The 24018-nt window shown below is 30.6% G+C and overlaps 1 protein-coding gene across 1 annotated transcript; it reads right to left on the bottom strand.

Moving 5' to 3' along the window:
• Positions 1–1209: 1209 nt before the first annotated feature.
• Positions 1210–23496, bottom strand: LOC143239613 (protein ABHD8-like). The gene is made up of 5 exons (XM_076480895.1): positions 23363–23496; positions 17219–18213; positions 10358–10519; positions 8648–8858; positions 1210–5949 (listed from the first exon to the last, which is right to left on the bottom strand). The coding sequence occupies exons 2-5, from the start codon at positions 18124–18126 to the stop codon at positions 5836–5838; spliced, it is 1395 nt and encodes a 464-aa protein (XP_076337010.1). The 5' UTR covers positions 18127–18213; positions 23363–23496; the 3' UTR covers positions 1210–5835.
• Between the last annotated feature and the right edge of the window lie 522 nt (positions 23497–24018).

The raw sequence follows: 24018 nt of genomic DNA, 5'->3' as shown, positions 1-24018 counted from the left end.
TTTATTTTTCTGTTTTGAATTTTGTGCAAAGCTACATGAAGACTATCTGCATTAGCCTTCCATAATTTAGCAGTGTAAGACTAGAGAGAAGGCAGCTAGTCATCACTACCCACCACCAACTCTTGGGATACTCTTTTACCAACAAATAGTGGGATTGACTGTCATATTATAACATTCCTACAACTGAAAGTGCGAGCATGTTTGGTGTGATGGGGATTCGAACACGCAACCCTCAGATTATGAGTCAAGTGTCTTAACCACCTGGCCATGCCAGGTCATAAGATAAGGAGCAGACACTACAACACAAAAATAAATGGAAGAAACACATGAAACTGCTTATATATATATATATATACTCTTTCAATCATTGATGTCATAGACTACATAAAAACATCATAGCAGAAACGTAAAAACCATCGCATTGTGCTAAAGAGGTAATCTGAAACAACACTGTGTACTCAAGCAAAAAATAAATACTCATAATATTTATGAAACATAATATAAACTCATCGTATCCAAACTTGTGAATGATATACATACATAGATACATCTTAACTATTTAGAATTAGCATTTCTCAACATTTGTTTTTCCCATTACCAGTACAACAGTTAAATAAATATCAGATTTATCAACTAAAACTACTCATTTCCTCTCTTTTCTGAAAAATCAAATGCAGGAAGCTACAACTATTCAGTCTTCTTAATTCAACAAATGTAAATTAAAAGTTTTGAATTTTGTTATTTATGTTCTTAAGGAAACACAAATATATGATTTAAAAATTAAATTTCCTTTCCAAATAGGCCATTAGGCATTTCAAAATTGACATTAACTTTTATTTATGAAACTGTAGTGGTACAAATGTCAAATGCCACAAACTCCTTACAAATATGTAATGAAACTAAACTTGTGTATTTAACATAACATTTTATTTTTTATTCAAGGTATTGTTTAAAGTTATCTTGCACAAGTCATTCAAAACTTTAAATTAATGACACCAATTTTAACACAGTATAAAATAATTTATATCAACACAAATAAAATGTAAGTTGTTCTTTTTACTGCTTAGTTCCAAGATCATACAAGCCCAAAAATATGTGGTATGTTGGTGTAAATTGGTGTGTATGTTGGTGTGGTTGCCATACATCTTAATGCTGGTTCTGGATAAATAATGTCAGATTTAATAACACATACCAACTCACCAGCAGTACCTACACAGAATTATTACAGTTTTATTACAAAAGTCTGATTTTTTTTTTTCACAAATAAACACCAAATTACTGCAAGTCAAAGAAAATAGTCTCACATACCACATTTAGATTGCATGCAACATGCAATTTAAGTAATGAACCTTTGATTTACCATGTCATAAAATAAAATTCATACATTTAGATTTCTATAATTTTTTTATACAATTAATATTTTTAGAATAATTTAAAATTAACATTTATTTAAAATAATTTCAAATACATGTAAATCATACAGCACAACATCTGGTGAAACATACTTAATGAAGTGAAGTTTTCACACTTAACATAAACACAGATTTTAAGGTTTAAATTGAAACTAATTGTTCAGGTAATTATTCTTACATTAGCTAATAGTAGAAACTACAGGTTAAAAGCTGTTAAGACTTAAAAATAATATGTTGTTAAGTTCACTTTTCAAACTGATATACACATATGACTTTTTTTCTTTCATCTTAAATTTATTTATCTAGTAAGTTCATAGATTTGAACAAAAATTTTAACATTGAAAATACTTTGTCTAAAATTATTCATAAACTGCCTGAGAATATTCTGTTATGTGAACTTTTTTACCTACAATAAACTTAGCAGCAACATAAGCAACAAATGTCAGACTGGCAGAAATGTTAATGTGTACAATTAACTCATTAACTTTTCTTCTAGTCTTTTATGTTTCTATGTATTAACTTTAAACTTGTATTGCACCTAAGAAAAATATGACCTCAATTTATTTAGATATGCAAATAATTAACAAAAAACAATATATATATACAAGTAATCAAAGTACACAAAGTTTGAGTAGGCAATAAATCAAATCCCCAAAAATGAATTGTTCAACCTTGTGACTGAAAGCACTTAGCAACAAATGTGTGCATGCATGTTTTCTTACAGTAAAGCCACATTGGGCTTTCTATTGTGTCCATCAAGGGGATTCGAACCTCTGTTTCTAGCATTATAAAGCTGTAGACTTACCACTGTTTCAGCAAGGGACTAGCCACAAATGCATGGAACCTAAAAGCAAGTCACAAATATGCAGTTAGGTTTGCTTACATGTATTTCATCTATTAGTTTCAATAATCAGGTAGTTAAGTTTTGTGGACATTTTTTTAAGTTATATTAATCTTTGATTATTCAGTACTTTCATTTTAGCTAACATTGTTTTCAGAAATTCTGTAATGACTTCTACACATTTTTTAAACAGGTCATGTTTTAACATTTTTATGATTAGAGTTGACCACTTTAAGGAAAAAGCAATTAGTCTGCTATACTTTGATTGCTGCTAAAGTAGTTTTAGATTTGGAAAATGCTTACAACAAATTCCAGCTGCCCATTCTTGCAGCATCAGTGTAATGTGTGTAAAATAAATCATAACTGCATTAATTACTAGAAGGTTCATCTTGAAGCGTGGAAGCTGGCAATAAGACAAGATCACTAACAACCTTAAGAATCACCACTCTTTTCCAGTCTTTGTCAACATTCCCCGTATGGGTCTAACCAACTTTCACAGTCCAACCAAATGTCCTGTGTTAGGAAAACTGAAATCTAAACAAGGATACAACCATCACTTAGCAGGGTGAGCAAACAGAGGTATATTGATCAACACTGCCAAAGTCATAGTGATGTTTTGTATACTCAACTACATGGATCCTGAAGAAGACAAACATCCCCTTACTTTTTCAGCACAGCCATCCTGCAGAAAAAGCCCTAAAGTACCTGGTACTAACCTCTGATAGACAATTACACCAGACACATTAACACTGTAATAATCAGAGCTATCATAAACATCAAGAGAATGCAGCTTAAGATTATAACCTGCTTATGCAATACCAGAGTCTGGTCAGCCCCAAACAATGTTCACTATGAATGCTATACAGCTCTACAACTGTTTAAGACTGATCACATTCCATCAAAGCCTTTATTACATCTTCCAAGCCATAGATGCATCACAGAGCACCAAAAGTGCTTACTAGAAAAATTCTTCACTGAGGTCTTAGAGTGTAAAAGATGTATTCTATCAACAAGCCACTGTTCTCTTCAGTTCAGACACTCCAGCTCTACAACAAACCTACAGATACTGAGTAAGTGGATTGCCTGAACAGTGAATTAGGAGACAGTCACAAGTAAGTAGTTGCTATAAAGATATGAATGGGGTAATCAGTCACCACAAGATCTCAGATTCTTTCACATGGAATAAATATCCATAATCATTGGGATTTGTGTAAACCAGTCTATACAGAAAAACATAGAGACTAGGCACAGGATGAAGCAGAAAATGCCAGTCAACAATTATTTAAAAACCATCATAGAGAGTCATTTGTTTTTACAGTCTCTGATAGTCTCTACACCCCAGACAGTAGGATAATTGGCTGGTTGAATCAACATGTTTTGTATAAAACTGGTATAAAACTTTAGACTTCCCAGAAATAGTACAAGGATATAATTGGAGCCATAAATCAAGCTCTTTTCCTCTACATTAGTAAGGCAAAAAGGGTAACCAAGGAGTGTCTTCATTAACATTCAGATGGTTTGTTATGAAATTTGTGCAAAGCTACACACTAGCTATCTGAGCTAGTTATCCCTAATTTATCAGTGAAAGACAAGAGGGAAGACAGCTAGTCACCACCACCCACTGCAAACTCTTGGGCTGCTCTTTGACCAACAAATAATGGGATTGATAATTGCCTTATAATGCCCCTATGGCTGAAAGAGTGAGGATATTTGGTGGGATGGAGTTTTGAACCCATGACCTGCAGACTGCAAGTCAAGAGCCTTACCTGCAGAGCTAGGAAGAGCAGACAAGGAATCAATGGAACAGTACACAGCCAGAAAGCCACTAATAAAACCAATAAACTGAAATTTTCTTGCATGTGTTGAGGATAAGCAACCAGTTAATAGAAGATGCCAACATCTGAGATTGTCACCAAGTGCTCAATATCACATATTACTTTCTTTTGTATATAATTTTACAGTGTACTAAAATCTCTAATGCATTTCTTATGGAAACAATATTTAAAAACAAACAAACATTGTATCAAAACAGATATAATTATTACAAATAGCTTAAAGTATGAAGAAGATACTAAAGTATTTTGTACTTTGGCCAGATTTCAGTTCTTTTTTTGTAACAATTTTTTTAAAATACAATATATAAAAATTAACACAATACAAATAGAAAGCTAGCATTAATAGAAATTAAATAAATATTTAAATACATAAATGTACAAAGAAAAATATTTAAGTAGATAAATATACATATAAAACCCTTAACAAACTTTCAAAAAGTATGTAAAACTTGAGAATATTTATTGAAAAACAAACTCTTGGTTATGCTGTGAGCAAAGAAATATTTTCAGTTTTGAAATTATCATCTCATAAATATATTAAATTACCAGAAATTGCAAACCAAAAATTTTAAAACAAAATACAGTAAAATGTTTCATAATGTTTTTTGGATGTAACATGGTTCTTAAACTGGTTATCAAATGGCTAGACAGCCTAAATTCTGACAATAACAAAACAAAAAATTACCATTCAAAATAAAACAGCAAAAATAACCTTAAATACAATCTGTTTAATTTCATGCATTAAACAGTTTTTACAAAATGTATATACAAATTAAAATGAAATCTATAAAAAAGCTAACTCATGCAATGAATCTATTAAATTCAGTTATGGTAAAATTTAATCAAAAACCACATACAATAACATCACCTGAGTATGTGCACTGATGAGAATTGGGCATACGGGTTAGAATATGGTAATTATTCATTATACAGTACAAGACAGTGAAAAAAACCGCTTAAATCATACTATGCATTTAACTTGTGTCATAGTTATTTTTGTATTATGAGCTTACTCATCGTAACTGAAGCTTTTTGTACTATCTAATAATACTTTTATTTATATGAATATTCATACATAAGAAACAAAAGGAATTATGTGTTACTTTAACAACTAAAATGATGTTTTTTGACATTCTGTTTTAATACTTCAAGTTATTTTAATTCATAACTACTTATGTAAACCAGGTTTGTACTTGGTATTGGCAGATTAAAAGGTAATAATTTACTACCTGTCATATGAACTATTAACTAACAACACTCAAGTAATCATACTAGAAAAAGGAATGTTAATTGTCCATTAGAAAATTCATTATAAAACATAATGAAACATGTTAAATAAACTGGAACTCACACTTTACAAATGAAAACCACCAAATAAAAGGTTTTATTGAAAAATATGTTCACTTTTTTATACTTAATACTGTTTTACTTTACTTAGAAATTACTGTAAATTAAATAATCTATAATAAATTTAACTTCTGAAAACAAATGAATACGGGTTCTTCCAAAAGTACTGACATTTCTAACTGAATAAACTGAATTTATGCTTATCCTAACAGATGACTGTCTAGGGTGATTTGTAAATACATGTATTTCATTTGTACTTCATTGAAAAAACTTTGATTCACTTACAAAATTATGCATGTATGTGTATTATACACTCAATACAACTTAGTACCTCTAGTAACACATTACAGCAAAAATAAGGCACATTAACAAAGATGCAATTACAAATATGATAAAACTGTTACTCCATAGCTTCCAAGAACTGGGCAATCACATGGTTTACTTCTTTAGCTGCCTCTACCATTACCATGTGTCCAGCATCAGGAATCACTTCTAAATGAGCTGAAGGCAAGGTCTGTTAAAATAAAACTACTTCAAAAATGTTTTTACTAACATTTCAATATTCAACTGCTCTTCACAAATGCTTATATTTTCAATATATCTCAACCTTTGGCCCTCTGCTGATTAAAGGAAAAATCTGATATTTTCAACTTTCCAAACTTCATAAAAAAATTTAGGATATCTTATATGTTACAACTAATATACTTTTACACACATAAGTGTTGTAAGACTAGTATTAAACTTTCTAGAATAAATCACAATTACCCATAAAATGATCCCAGTAGCCACCCAGTGAACCCTTTCTAACAGTTCAATGTCTTCTTTAAGATAAAGTACCCAAGAACCGAACACAATACTCAAATATAATTTAGCTGTAACCTATAGTATGAAATAATAATATCTTTAGATCTGTAAATACAACCTAAAACTCCATTTATTCTACCACTGTCAACAGCAGACGGTTTGGATGATTCTGAACATCAAGATACTGTAAATATTATTAACATCAAAATTACACTTAAGATCCAAATTATGATAACCCACATACGTTATCTTAATTTATTTTAAATAGAAGCCACAAAGCAGTACAAAATCATTCTCACAGCCAGCAAATACCCAATACCTTACTATCATCAGAAAATATAAGTAATTTGTTGACCACTTCTTCATTTATATCTTTGATTTACATCAAAAACAGTTAAAATCCCAACTGTGATCCCTGAGGAACCTCACTAGCCACATTACTCCAGTTAGACTTAACTCTTTTCATAATGATCCCTAAGCACTTTTCCACCCAATGAGTCAACTTATTCCTTAAATTTACAGAGATCATGTTTCAAAAATTCTTTTATATAGTACTTTGTCAAATTCTTTCTGAAAATATAAATACATCAAATCCACAAACTGTATCTCAGAATGACTGGAACAAGTATTAACAAACTCTCTTTCTCAACCTGAAGATGGCCTAGGAAGGTCGAAACATTGTTCTTTGCTTATAAGTAAAAGTGTTAATACCCATACCAGCTGTTCTGAGATACATTTTTATTTCAAGTGGGTTTCTTGTCTTCAATAAATCCACAAACTTATCCTCACCTACATAAGCAGTAAGTTCTTTAAAACAAAATGTTAAAATAATGGTAAAACAAGATTTTTAGCCATGGCATAGCAGCTCATAGATTGTCTTTGAGTGTTTTGTTTTTTTTCAAGTATAAACTTCTAGCTCATAGCTCTGTCATCTCTTGACCAATTTGAAATCTAATCACAGTTTTGGACTCAGGAGGTCAAACCTTTTTGACTGATGTATTTGACCATGTTCAAAGTCTCACAGGTTAATTTGCTATAATCCTGCCTAAAAGAATTTTAATTTGAGGGTAAGTTGGTGCAGATCCTGGTGAGTAATAAGATGAAATCAGGTAATATGCCTGCCACATGCTTGATATTGCTTGCACAAAAAATATATCTAATAAAAGGGATAAAAGATCTTACAGATAAATTTACTCTAATCCTGACTAAAAGACTTTCAAATGCTGTGGCTATTGAGGATTCCCTCTTGTTTTCCTAGTGAAACCACGTTCATTATCTAACATTCAAATTTTGTTAAATGTCTTTGCAGAATATGTTGATGTTCTCTAGTAAACTGTAATTTTGCCAAAATTTGAAAGGTGAATAAAAATTACAGATTAAAAGCTATTACATATTATTAAAAAACACTAAAACTGAAAGTAGGGTTATTGAATTGTGAAAGTTTTGATATTAATTACATATTATTAATATTCACCTTAGAAGACTTAATTTCAAAAAATTAAGAATTTTCAGGATTTCAGAAAATTATATACAAAATAATTTTCATAATTGGAATAATAATTTATATTTTACACTAAATTATAGCTTTCACATCTAAATAAGAATCCATCTAAAAATGTAAAAAGGATAATAATAAAATTTAATTGTTAAACCTTCATTAGTACATTTACTGCTACGGTTTCCTGTGAACTAAAATAAAAACTTAATGATCTTTTCCCACCTTCATCTGATGTGTGAAATTTACAGTCATCATTAATAAGTCACATATTTGTTCCACAAACTAGTGAATTTAATTTTGCTTCTTACATTTTTATTTCTGGAAGAAACTGAAATTCACCTGCACAGCACTTTCTTTCTCTTTTATAAATGTATGTCAGTAAACAGAAATATGCTTTCTTTTTGTTTCCATATTTTGTGTTGAACATTAGGTGACAAACTGTAGCCATACATATCACCTGGTATTTTATCTTGTTTCAGATGATGGTGAGAAGGTTTTGGTTGATAGAACAGTAATCTACATATATTATGGTGACAAACTGTAGCCATACATATCACCTAATATTTTATCTTGTTTCAGATGATGGTGAGAAGGTTTTGGTTGATAGAACAGTGATCTACATATATTATGGTGACAAACTGTAGCCATACATATCACCTAATATTTTATCTTGTTTCAGATGATGGTGAGAAGGTTTTGGTTGATAGAACAGTAATCTACATATATTATTATTGGCAATAGTTTCACTATTGTGAAATTTTATATTTCAAAACTGCAGTATAAACAATAATTTATTTAGAAATAAGGAAGTGAACAGCAAAGTAATACAAACTAATGAGGCTACATTTAATTATGATATTTTTAAATAACAGTTCACTACATACTCATCACTTTAGTTTGATACACTGACCTTCTGCATGTCCACTTCATCTTGAAGGGGTATAAATCTGTCCTGAAGTCCGTGAATGAGAAGAGTTGGGACATACAAGTTACGATAAAATGAGCGGCCACCATAAGGCCAGTTCTGGCCTTCTAGAATATACTGCAAGACATAGCGTGGTAGAGATGCCATTCCAACCAAGTCCATCAGATTAGGACTTCCTCTTCTACTGCAACAAGTCCTGTAAAAATAATTATTTATTATAATAATCTATTCATTTTTATGATATACTTGAAACATTACAATAATTCTCTGCCACCATGATTTGACAGAAGTGTCAGATTAGTAATACTTTTAATACCTAAGGCATTTAAAAATATCGAAGAACACTCATTTTATGTCTCATACACCATGAAGATATCTGACCAAATGTGGAAAGAGTTTAAATTTTTAAATATTCAAGATAGGCATTTCCCTATTAAAAAAACAAACAAAATGGACTACAAAAGATTGCTTCATCCTCCTTACTTCCAGACCTGTTGCCCATTGGCTATCACTTTTTAAGTATTTGGACAACTTTTTAAAGAACAAAATATTCAACAACAGAGTAGCAACAGAGAGTGACTTTTAAGATTTTTTGAGTTCGAGGACTTCAGAGTTTTATCATCATGGCATAAATAATCTTGTTTCTCATTGGCAAAAGTCAAAAACAGGTTTATAAGAGATAAAGTTAAAGAAAAGCATTATAAATTTAAAAATTTTAAATTAACTACTACGAAAGAAGGCTTACAGGAATATAGTTCAAAAGAGTTGGTAAAACAGGAAACTATAAAATGAAAAAGAGTATATGAAAACAGAAAAAAAATATGTAGTAAAAAATGTAAAGACAAAAACATTTATTTAAATATATTAAGTGTGAGTAAAGTATTAGGATGGAAATAGGATCTCTGAGGAATGATAAAAAACCTAACATCTGATAAAACTATTAGATGGCCAGATAGTTAAATTCCTCTCTTTATACAATTTTTTTACCAACGAAGATTTAAACAATAGACTTTTAGGAATCATACAGTTTTACTTTCCTAAAAGAGTGATTGGAATATATTGGTTTTAGGCATTGTAAAAACAGTATCAAAAGAATATAAGAGGAGACAATAAATATTTTACAGTTGGGTGTAAGAAAAAGGGTTTTATATATATAGTATGGAGTAGTATTTCAGAGAACTGGATAGCTAACATGAACCAAATGATCCATTGTTATCCAAAGGAATTGAAAACAATAATTTTGGTTCTTTAGGTATGCATATAGAAGTTCTATTCTTATTCTTCACTTTATAACTGGTTACAAATCATATCATATTTCAGTATTTATAGATCACAGTGAACCCCACAGTTGTGTGTTAAGATCTGACTCATAGTGTCAGTAAGTAAGTTTATCTTAAAGATTGTAACAATAGCTGTGAAACTGTTTGATTTTTGGATCCACAAGTAACTGAAAGGAACTTCAGTTTTTATTTAACATCCAGACAACAGTGTTTAATATGAACCACGTCATGGCTACATACGAAACGAGTACCTGATTTTGTGGAAGAAAAATTTGCAATACTTAATGCATAACACGACCATATAAAAATGATATTAATACTTTAAAAATAACTATAAATGAATTAAAATGAGCAAAAACAAAGCACTAATGCTTTTCATAATGTGAATAAACTACAGTTTCACTGCAATATATACCTAATACATGGACAACAGTTCAAGAATGACAGACCCAGAACTGGAATTGCAGCTGACAAACCTAAACGTGGGCTCAAAGCTTTTGGTCCTCCACTACTTATCAAGATAAGTTGTCGAACTTTTGAGATTCTCTGGCTAGCAAGGCACGAGGAAAAGGCACAACTAGAAAGGATTATCAAATAAAATAAATACTATCAAATCTGATCAGTTGAAACAAAAATAAACTCAAACACTCTATAATAAATCATTGAATTTCTAGTCTCACATGCATATCTTTTTCAGTCACTAAAATTTTAATTGAAAATAAATCACCACTAACATTTAGTAATGAAACATGTGAATACATATTAAATTAACTTTTCCCATATAATTTAAGATAAAAAACATATTGCTTCCTATTTTAAACTGACAACTTATGATATCTATATTTTTATTACCCATATATACTTACACACATATACACATAAATAAACTACATATTTCTGCAGAGTCCATAAAAGTGTTCTGTTTCAAAGTAAATAAAACCAAAATTAAGATAAATATTTTTATTTATTGCTTTTGAAGTTCATAAGTCACATTGCGTTGTAGCCTACAGAGTGCATAATTCTTCTTATGATTAATGGCATGTGCATGTTTTACTGATGTTACAACAGTACAAATTACAACAGTAAGCATCCCTTTTGTGATTTAATTTTAGTGTATTGACAGACTAACAGACAACACATAACCGTAGAATGGTGTAATAAGTTACAAAGGGAGACCCCTCCAGACAGCCTGTAGACACCTTTTGAAGAAATAAATGCATGCGTACTTTGAGAAACCGCAAATTAAGTTAAACTATATATCGAAATGTGCATCCTCTTGTGATGTCTGATAAGTACACATTGATTTTGTTTGAGAATTTTTGCACAAAGCTACACGAAAGGTTAAGTTTACATGTGAACATAGATAAATAACTTATATATTAGGATATTTATGATTCAATGATAGTCCCTTCAGGGTAAGCCTTATTAATGTACTTATGATTTAAAGGGAGTCCCTTGAGGGTCAGCCTCATTAGGGTACTTAGCTGAATGTCCTTCAGACTACTGATTTTGACCAAACAAACCACTTTCAATACAATATTATTGTATTATGAGTATTATATTATGAGTATTGCAAAAGCAGCTACTAAATGGCACAATTCTTGTATCTCATCTGTAGATATGACAAGCTCTTCTACACACACCTCCAAAGGTGTAGCCTTTTCCCAAGCATTCAAACACAGTTTAATTGTCTAAAACCCTTTCTTAGTTTGGTCACATTAACAATGGAATCAAGGTGAATTACAAGTATTTCTTAGTTTAGTTGCATTGACAATGGACTCAAGGTGAATTACAAGTATTTCTTAGCTTAGTTGCACTGACAATGGACTCAAAGTGAATTACAAGTACTTTACAAGTATTTCCACCTCCTATGTCAAGTACCCACCCTTTTCAGTATATTAGCAGGATAAAGACTTCAGTGATGTCAAGAAAACCCACTTGTAGAGAAATATATATGTAAAAATGGCTCGTTTGTTGAGAAAATATTTTATGTAGAGGAGCAAACAATGTTTCGACCTTCTAAAAAATATTTTACGTAAAATATTGAAGACTTGAAGAAAATAGCCAGTATAGACTAGTATGAACAGATATCTCTTCCTTAGAAAACCTTTTATTAAGGTTATAAATCAAGTTATCAATGTATCCATCTTTCACAATTTTAAAATCAAATGAAAAGCTTTATTTGCATTTTGAAAAATCAACTGCTTCCCCTCCCTCAAATATGTAATTTCATCTGCATTATTTATGATAGTATCAGATATAGTGATGTAGAGTGTTTGCACATTGTCACCATCCAACATCTTGAGTTTCTGTAAAGTATTCTCAGTAGATGGTGACACTGGGAGTATTATGGATAGGTTATGGCAAAGTCTTTGAAAACATAGATTGTTTGTTAACCACTGTGGGTAAATTTAAAAAAACAACTACTTGAGATTAAGCATAAACCAAATTAATTTCATTTCTCTAAAGGTGCATTCTTCTATCATTTCAGCTATATTAATTAAAAGCCTTCCATTAAAGTTTCACCCTTGGACAGATCAAGTTTTCTCAATGGCCTAAACAACTGGTAGTAATGGAAGTCATTTCCATGGTTTTTCTTTCCTTTAAGGAGGCTGAATCAAACTGAAAAATATCATAAAGGCCTTTTTAGTTTGCTGTATTTCACAACAGTATGAGTGAGACCCTGGACAAAATAGGTATATATTTCATACCATAGTTTGAAACTTCAGATGCAGCATTGAAGTTTTTGCTTGTGATGGAACTATAGCAACTATCAGTGCACTGCAGAGACCAGACAAAACAGAAAGAGTAATAGACACTCCATCCTTATAATCAACATCATGGCACTGCTGTCACCACACTCCCTGCAAGCTCATTTATATGAATACTGTATTCCTCTAAGGCTGCTACAATGTTTACTATTCAGTGTTCTGATAGCACCATATTGCACAGTCTAGTTTTCCACAAATGTTACAGTTACATCAAAACAGGGGCTAAACCGTATGGCACACTTTCTTGTGACATTAATGTCAATTGTTACATGATGAGAACTGTCAATCAATGAAATGGAAAAAAAAAAGTTTAATCTAGTTTTACTTTAAGTAGACAGAATCTCTATCATGACTGATTGTATTTCAAAAACTTCAGTATGAAACAGTTCTTGCAGTCTAATTTAATTTAATGTTTTTTTCTTATTCAACACAGAAACTAAAACACAGCTCTTTACAAAAAAGCTATATATTAGTTTCATATGCATACAAATTTTGGATTTTTAATTCTATGACTTTCCCACTTACAGACAGCTAAATAAGAAAAATAAAATGTATCTGTACACTACAAAACAGCAACATAAGGCAAGCAAGGGATATCATCCTCTCCAGTTTAAATAAGAGCAAATCAGCTATTAATGACTTATACAGTTACACATATCAAACTGTATTATTTCTCTTTACCTTGTTAAATTCTCTACTCACTGAAATTGTATAAAACAAATTTCAAACAGTTCACACAAATATTAACTTTTTAAGATTCTCGGCTATCTTTTTCCTCTGTTTAAACCTTTATTTTGTGTGCATACTTAACATAAAGGCTTGATTTATGTATAAACGTTAAACCAATTTTCATATATTTCTAAACAGGCACATATACTGCATTACTGTTTCAACTTAGGAGAAAACAAAAAAATAATATAGAATGTAAAGCACAGTAACTTGTTCTTTCATTTCTAACTTACACATGGTCAATAGATTAGAAGTAATTTCCAAAATGTTCCACTGTTGTTTCACAAAAAGTATTCTGACTTTTATCTTGGAATCAAGACACATGCAACAAAAGTAGTCTTTCAGAGTCATGTTTATTATTTTTTGTTTGTAATTAAGCACAAAGCTACACACAGGGCTATTTGTGCTCTGCCCACCATAAGTATTGAAACCCACTTTCTAGTGTTGTAAGTTTGAAGACATAAAACTCTTCCACTGGGGAGGCATGTAATGTTTATTATGCTCAGTTTTCTTGGCCTATAACCTCATTATTTGACACCTCCTCAGCTTTTATTCCTCACATTTTTAAAGCACTGTATCAAAGTATTCTATAAAAATAAGTCTGGACACTTATGATTGTGAACTTGTAATTATGGTAAATAATGATGAAATTGTGACTTATTAGTAGCTAAAGATACTACACTGATATTTTATTGTCATCTTATTTACCTATGAAAAATCTTTGTACACAACATAATTTTTTTACACAAAATCTAAATTTATACCTATTATTTTGTTATTTATTATTTTGTTCCTCTTGGCCTCATTGGTCTAAAATAGGGTGTCAATTTTTTTTTCTTTTTATTTCAACGTGATACTACTTAAATATTACCTTTTAATACTAACTTTTGGTCACTAGCTTCACAAGACCTCCTTCAAATTATAGATTAGATAAATAGTGGCCAACTTTTTCAACAGTTATACCAATTTTGGGTTCTGTATTGTAAGTGCCAGCTACCCAAAAATGCACCCCAAACCCGTGTCCAAAGGAATGAGGCAGTGTTAATTAAAAATTCCAGATTAAAAGGTATTACAAACCAAGTTAAATAATTAATAATATGACATGGTATTCCAATAAAATTTCTTGCATGTGTAGAAATTCTTAACTAAATATCTACTATATGCCATAACATGTGATATTTTCTAAATGACAAACATATATAGTGCTTCAAATTGAAGCTAAGTTATAATACACAGAGTAATACCTGTTCAAATTTTTACACAACATAATTACACGAAAGTAGATCCATTATTTGTTAAGACACCAATTTCAATTCTATAACAAGCTAATTGTTAAGTATACATAAATGCAAAACTTTTCTGGTTATACATAATGTACATTTTACTATAAACACGAATATTAATCAAGTCCTTAAACAGTTTTAATCCTTTTGCAACAGACTCAGTGTAATATACACAAGTTCATCTACACATTTGCACTATAACTTTTGATATAGCATGTGTATCTTTACAAAATTTGGAAGACATTTAGTAAAGATTACAAGTTTTTTTTTGTATACCAAAAATCAGATTTTTTTAACAAAATATTTTTACTAAAGATTTGTTTGTGAGAATAGTTGGTTCCATTGCTAGTCTAAGTGCAAATTTAATTCATGTTATGATTAAAAAATTATTATTTGTCCCATAAATCTCAAATATTATTTGCATAATCTCTAATACCACCTAAATACATTTCAAATGTTTATATTCAGTAAGACTTTATATTTTATGTTATTTTCTATATTCTAACTATGTGGGGTGTGTCACTTAACCAACCTTGTAACCATTGTAAAAGAATTAGTAAATAAATATAAATAATGCTTTTTTCGTGCTAGAATGACTATGTATTATCACATGAAAATACAAATGTTTAGTGTAAGAAGCTTAAGTCTCATAATGCTATATATGAACATATATATTTATCATTTTTTATTATAATAATGACCTTCCAATCATGCCCACCTAACATTGCACAACCTTCATTGATACAGTGCACATGCACTCAAGTGACATATCCAGTGATATAAAATTGACCTTTAGTGTTCCCTATCTTGGCTGTGTTTTAGTGGACTAGCATTTTGTAATATACGATCACATTTCAATTAATATGCATTATATATGTATGTACAGATTATTATTATTTAAAAATAAATTATTAAACTTATTTTTCTTAAAATATAGAACAATAAATAAAGAAGCAAACAATTATCTCTTCTCACTATGACCTTCATACTCAGTTATTGCTGGACATAGGTTGCTAAGCATTTTAAAATTTCAGACATGGAGAGTATCAAACATTTTTTTTTTAGGTTTTATATGCATACAGCTGAATAACCAAAAATCATAAATACCTATGTTAATACCATAGAATTCCACTATAATTTATTGTGCTTACTAACTAAGATTTATTTAGATTTTATAAAATGTGAAACTTTGAGCAATCTAAAGATACAGCCTACCTCATTTAAATCTTGGTTTGCAAGAACGTGGAACCCTTTTCAAAGATTAAAATGGTGGGAGAAATCACTCTTGGAACATTCTAAGCTGTTAATTGGTTATACATCTGTTATATATGGAAGTAAGTGTATATAATTGACCATTTCAAAAAATAGAAAGAGTCAAACAGGGCCACCATGTTTGATTCAGTATATAAGCCATATCTCAGCAAAATAACAAAATATGATGTTATTTTTTACATTCTAGCTTGTCAATGTTATTGAGTTACTAATTTGTACAAAACTATAGAATTGGTATTTTGACATCACAAACATCTAATTTTAAACTGTGCTGCATTTAACATACCACATGACTCACTCAAATCTATATTTAGATGCTTTTTTAATATATACTTTTAAATTTAAAAAATAAATAAATCTATAACATTAAAGTTTGAATTATAAACTACAACATGATTCCAAACTTATTGATATGAATTCATAAAATAGTAGTTAAATAAAATTTTGGATGCAAGTCAACAAACATAATGATATGTCATTTGACCCCTGACCCATTGCGAAAGGGTTAAATAAGCTATTCCAAATTCTTCAAGAGCTAAACTTTCAAATATTTTCACTCTCTAGTAGCAAGGAAGGAGTCATCTGCAGCTAAGACACTTTACTGGTTGTATTATTTTAAAGAATTTTAAGGAAAATCTTCATATTTGAATGAGAACAGCTGGCTTTGCAAATTTAATATCTGTTTTGAAGTTTTGGCTAACAGATCCCTTGTTATCTTTAAATTATATGTAACTAACAAACTTCATAAAATTTACTGAGCAATTTGAAGCTATAGTAGCTACAAGCAGTGTAAAACATTAATCTTTATATGGTAAAATTATCAAAAATAGTGGAACTGCACATTTATTTAAACTTAGCTGTGCTAGTTTAAACAACAGTACAGATGCATGGCATACAAGCACTAATCTATATATATTTTTAGTATACATATAAATAGATACATATACAAAAAAGAAACAAAACTTAGAACAACAAACAACTTTGTTAATAAAACAATAAATTAACTTAAATAATCTTTCCTATTCTAGCAATTTCAATATTCAAATAAAAACATCACTTTTTTCAAGTTCAGGGACTGTCAACTTGTGTGTATCCTGTGTTCTTGTGAATATACAATTTTTAAAATATCTAAATAAAAATAAATTTTAAAACATTTTACACATTTTTAATAACATTTACTGTAAATTAAGTCTCATCAATACACGTATACCTAATACTCACCCATACGAATGTCCAATAAGAATATTGCATTGCTTTGAATAACGATCAAAAACTGTTAAGATGTCATCCATAATGTGCTGGAATGAGTAGATGCTTCTCACAGCTGGTGTTGAACTAAATCCATGGCCAATGAGATCTAATGCAACCACCTCAAAGCCTTTCTTGCAAAAGTAATCCAACTGAAATTTCCATATATCAGCAGAACCACCAAGTCCATGTATGAAAAACAGCATCACATCATTTCTGCACTGACTAGGATGAGCCAACGACTTACTTATTACCCAAGCTTGTTTTTTATCTTTTTCTGACAGAAAACTACAATTTATGTTTCCGTAAGAATATTGACGGAATAATTTCTTATTAGAACCAAGTTTCTTCATTTCTAGACTATCTATTGAGTTTCCCCTGTATCTGATAAAACTACCCTTCCGATTTAGAACAAATACTGGTGTTTCTTCTCTGCTTAGGCACGAATTCTCAATACCACTATGTGCTGCTGAGTATTGTGAGGCTTCCTGAATAGCATTTGCTACTATGATACTAGCCAGAAATTCTGCAAAATTTGCTACATTTAAGCTAGCAAATACTCTGTGTTTAAAAACTTTCTTGTAATCAACTGATGTATAATATAACCAAACATTCTCAATAAGACTACTAGCAATACTAGATGACACTGACACCTTATTCATGCTGTGTTCTCGTCCATCATCTGAGCTTCCAACTACACAATCCTCAGAATTTCTTCTGTCGTATCTCTGGCTGGAAGCTGGTTTCTTGTGAATCAAACGTAGCTTACAGTGATGATGGAGCTCTACTATCTCAGTGTTTGCCTCTACATTTTCCAAGGGAGAGATACGATAAGACCCTCTTTGAAATAATAGACAAAAAAAGTTGCTTGTCATCTTCATTCAAAATGATTCTTCCAAGTCTTTCCCATCTATATGTACATGTAATCCAAATCAGCATACCATGTTCCAAAGGCATTGTTTATGAGCCTAATAAAGGGAAATCAGTGGTTGTCTCATCAAGTGGTTAGAAAATACACTTAATAATTTTGTTTTTCTAGCTCAACAGAATTTAGTTAAATCTTTGTTAATGATCATACAAAGCAATTTTATGTGCAAAGGCCATAATGATACCTTGTTTATAACTGTATATCAGACAAAAATATATTTAAAATAACTTTTACCAAACTTTGTTAATGAATATTAATTTTAACAGCACACAAAATAATGGCATAAAATTGCTCTGAGCTATAGATAATTTAGTCTCACTGTGGAATGTAAAGAAAACATTAGACAAAAGTTCTTGTAATCTATGGACTAGATTTTCAACCAACATAAACTCTTATAAACTCAGTTATATGCAATGTTCATGAAGATTTATGACACATTATTTAATTATATAAGATTTCATATGACTAAGTAAAGACGTGTTTTGTTGTTGTTTTTCTGTCAAATGCACCCATATTTCTTTCGCTCTCAATTGCTGATAAACAACTTGAAATGATATTACATGGTTACTCTTTGTAATTGTTTATATGTGATTACAATTAACAGTGGACAGGTTATGAAAAGTACAACAAGACAATACACATATACATGCAAGATCACAAATTACACACATGTACTTCTCTGATTAGAGGAAGATTGCAAAAATTTATAAAGAGCAAGAGCAGCATTAAAAAATGTCAAAACACTGTCACTGTCCTACACAACCACATCACTGCACCTTGATGCAAAATTATCAGATGTGAAGAGTTACTTACAAGTGAATGTCAGCTGACAGTTCCAATAAATTTTTAGAAAAAAAGCACAATGCTCTTTTAGAAAATTTATTACCATGAGGCTCACATCATAAGCTTTCCAAAACTTATCTTAATGCACTTCTGGTTGGCAGCAATCAAAGATTACTCTTCTCGTGAATTTAGAAAAGATTTTGAAATGGCTACTTAAATACAATTTTTCAATAATTTACTACAATGTACTTTTTTAAACTGAAGAGGATTTTTTCTGAAACTTTATATGTGAGGAGAAGGTTTTTAATAATAAAATCCAAGCCCTGACAAACTGTCGTAAAATCTTGAAAATCAATAATTAAGATTAAGTGAGAACTTTAATATCACAAGTTTAACAGTAACTAAGTAAAAGGATCTTAGCACACTGATGGATAAGTCACTCAAACACTAATGCAGTGTATAGTTAAAAGTACTAAATTTAATAGAATTTTATGATGTATTTATGGAAGCTAATTTTATGTACACAGTAATCATGTATATAATTAAACAAAAGCAACTAGATGATAATTATCCTGGCAATCCATATTTTTGACTAGACTTGACTGTTTTGGTTAACCTCATGTATTACTAGTTTACAGTTACTTAGATAATTAAAAAGTATACCACTCACAACTGTCCACTTATCAGTTGTTACAGTTTAGACTGTACTGTCTGAGATCTCAATACTAAACTCTAGATTTAGTTTTATAATTATACCACAACTTGATACAATGTGATATGAAACTAGAATACCTGCATAAGAGAGTAATCATAATGTAGCCTAGTAATGGTGTATACAAGCCAATAAGACATATGGAATTCCTGTATATAGCCTTTTGAACAGTAAGTGTAAAACTGTCCTGTATGTAGCCAATATTTATTACATGTACAAGATTGATCTCTGTAACTTATTTTATCTTGAAATATTACGTGTAAGAAGTAATTTTACAGAAGCTTACAAAATTGTCTAAATGACTGATCAAATGCTTATTCTGAAGATATTATATTACCTAAACAAAAGTTTATGATTTGGAAAAAATACACACTAAACTCCAGTTAAACTTAAGCCAGTTTTACTTTTTAATGGATAACTAGCATATAAAATAAGTTACTATCTGTTGTATTTTAATCAGTGAACTAGTAGAAGTTGAAAGTTTCCATCTTAAGTAAGCTATTTTAATTATTTACAAAATTCAAAATATTTTTAAACTGCATATTAAAATACAAAGTAAAAAGGTTTAAATAAATTTAAAAATAGGATGTAGCTTTCTGAATATGAAATAAGTATGTTCTAAAATGTAAAATTATTAAAATTTAAATCTCTGCAGCCATCTTGCACACCAAATGTTTCTTGTTGCAACACTCATTCCTCCCTTAAACATTGCCATCTGAATGTCATATATTACTTTCATTTACTTTTGTTTAACTTGTCTTATTGCTGGTTAAACATAATTCTCAAATTAATTTTTTTAGTATTTGTAATTCATACTAGCTTTTCCAACTTCATTATTAACCTCTTTAATAAATATGTCATCTCATTTGCATTAATTGTGTTTTTATTGACTTTTAAAGACAGGAGAAAAGAAATATAATCTAATTTTAAAATATTGTTTTGTTAATACTATGCTAATAAGAGTTGAAATTAAGCTCAAGTCATTTGTAAAAGGTAACAAATACTTATTAAATATTTTTAAATTCTATAAATAAACACAAGCAATACTAGAGATGGGGAATATAAATACAGAAAAAAAAATCACCAAAAATAAACAAACAGTGATACATGTGCATTTACTAAAACAAACAAAAAACTGAAACGAACACCAATTTGTTGCTCCATAATTTTATGATTTAGACTAATTGTTCCTATTATGTGCTTATAGTTTGAAGTGCCAACTGGAGAATATTTATCAACTGGGGAAAGAAAAAAGAACACTATTTACTCCAAATAAACTGTAATTCAGTTTGTTGAACTTTTGGTTTTTACGTCATTTTTAGGGTGCACACAAAATGATTGGTACAATCGGTAGAATAACATAAGTTAATTCTTAAACAATACCACTTATGTCTCTGATATAGTATTCATATTGCTCATTTATGTCAGAGACATAGTACTCATACCACGTGTTTATATCACTGATGTGCTACTCATACCACTTGTTAATGTCATTGATGTGCCACTCATACCACTTGTTAATGTCACAGATGTGCAACTCATACCACTTGTTAATGTCACTGATACAGTACTCATACCACTTGTTTATGTCACTGATGTGCAATACTACTTGTTTATGTCACTGATGTGCTTTTGTTTCTGTCACTGATACTCATACCACTTGTTTATGTCACTGATCTGTCATGATGTGATACTCATGCCACTTGTTTATGTCATCACACTATGTGATACTCATGCTACTTGTTTCTGTCACTGATGTGATACTCATGCCACTTAATGCCACTTGCTTATGTATGTGCTACTCATACCACTTGTTTATGTCACTGATGTGCTACTCATGCCACTTGTTTCTGTCACTGATGTGATACTCATGCCAGTTTCTGTCACTGATGTGATACTCATGCCACTTGTTTATGTCACTTTCTGTCACTGATGTGATACTCATTTACCGCTTGTTTCTGTCACTGATGTGATACTCATACCACTTGTTTATGTCACTGATGTGCTACTGTTTCTGTCACTGATGTGCTACTCATACCACTTGTTTATATCACTGATTCACTGATGTGATACTCATGTTTATGTCACTGATGTGATACTCATACCACTTGTTTATGTCACTGATGTGATACTCATATCACTTGTTTCTGTCGTGTGTGATACTCATACCACTTGTTTATGTCACTGATGTGCTACTCATACCACTTGTTTCTGTCACTGATGTGCTACTCATACCACTTGTTTCTGTCACTGATGTGATACTTATACCACTTGTTTCTGTCACTGATGTGCTACTCAAACCACTTGTTTCTGTCACTGATGTGCTACTCATACCACTTGTTTATGTCACTGATGTGATACTCATACCACTTGTTTATGTCACTGATGTGATACTTATACCACTTGTTTCTGTCATTGTTTATGTCACTGATGTGATACTCATACCACTTGTTTCTGTCACTGATGTGCAACTCATACCACTTGTTTCTGTCACTGATGTGATACTCATACCACTTGTTTATGTCACTGATGTGCTACTCATACCACTTGTTTCTGTCACTGATGTGCTACTTACCATTTGTTTCTGTCACTGATGTGCTACGTTTCTGTCACTGATGTGCTACTCATACCACTTGTTTCTGTCACTGATGTGATACTCATAACTTGTTTATGTCACTGATGTGCTACTTAATGTCAGCAATTCCTTGTTTTCCCTTTACAGTTACTCGATGATTTATTAGTGGAAAATAAATATATCTTTTAATGAATAATTTTGTAAAATAAAATTTGATAACATTGTCAAAATCTTTATTCTGACATGTCACAAAATGACAATTATGAAAGTATATCCTCAAAGAGTTGAAATGTAAAAGATATAAATTAATCATTCACACATGTACTATGGCTGACTAACACATAATGTACTAGAATAATGGTAGTAAGACTAGTTTTATATCAATCAAAAACAAAGAAACTACTTTATTGACATCGCTTCAAATTCCTACTTTTAACTCGAGTGGAAGCAGAAAAAATATAACAAAACTTTTGATATCATCATCACATAACTTAATATGAGGCTATTTACGATTGCAAGTTTCTATGTTTCGTGTGATAATTACTGACTACTTTGATAACGTTGAAGTGAATTAGTTATACAAAAGGCTGTAAATGAGCAATGTTGGTATGACAGCGTGCGTCATTTATGAAACAAAGAATAGCTTCACTGTTATCACTACCTGCTATGTTAGAAAGCCATCAATACATTACACATGAAGACACCTTACAAAGGTACAAAAGTTTCACTGATATAACTCCCCTCTTCGTTTTGTCCTGAGAAAGGAAACTCTCTCGAAATGACGTTATAAATTTAGTAAAGAAAACAACTAACTAGCAACAACAAAACAACATTTAATGACTTGTACATTAATTTCAAACTGAACTACACAACACTGCATGTGTCAGACAGCACTAAGAACTGTCCACATAATGGCAAAACAAATATTCTGTAATCGAGTTTTCCTTAAGTTTGTTTTAAGTTATAATATTAAATTCTATTATAAATGCAAACCTGACAAATGATACTTTACATTAGCGATGTTTAAATGTCATCGTGTTGAAATCTGTGCACCCCTTCCAAGAATCGTTAACATTTTTTTTTGTGATGTTAAATAAAATAGAACATATATGTGCATACCTTAACGCGCATTCTAAACTCCCTTTAGAAATGGAAATTGTCATCACATATCTTTCTACTCGGGTTCACGGAGTTCCCTACTAGTTAGAGCCTGTTATGGACTCGGATCTACAGCTTCATTGAAAATGCGAAGTGTTCATCCTGTCGTAAAAGGTATTAGTATGATTCCGTTTCCAAAGCTAAATATAAATGGTGAAATGATTTAAGCAACACCAGAGGAAAAATACCGTTTTACTTTCTTTAACGTACAACGTTATCTGTTTTAAAATTACTTAAAACTGGCAACTGTCAACCATACATTTCAATTATATGCATTTAAATTTCTGCATTTTTGGCTATGAAAGTGTTAAACAGGTAGTTAATTTATCGATTTTTGTTTCAGGTATCCGCTTTTCAACAAGAAAAACATCAGAATTTTTCAACATTATTAGTTCTAGGCTCGAGCCTGCATTTTGAGTTGTGGAAGTATTATAAAAGTGGTAATCAACACAGCTATTCGGTTATGAGTGACCATATAAGGTATAGGTGTTATTTATTGGTTATACTTTTTTTCGTCAGCAATTCTAATTTAGAGGTAGCAGTGCTTTCACCTTGAGTCTATAATCTAGACATTTAGGCCAAAATCCAACATCATTACCTCCATTCTACTTACATTG

This window comes from Tachypleus tridentatus, chromosome 2, assembly GCF_004210375.1.
Source record: "Tachypleus tridentatus isolate NWPU-2018 chromosome 2, ASM421037v1, whole genome shotgun sequence".
Taxonomy (NCBI): domain Eukaryota; kingdom Metazoa; phylum Arthropoda; class Merostomata; order Xiphosura; family Limulidae; genus Tachypleus; species Tachypleus tridentatus.
This window is presented reverse-complemented; position numbering and strand designations above follow the sequence as displayed.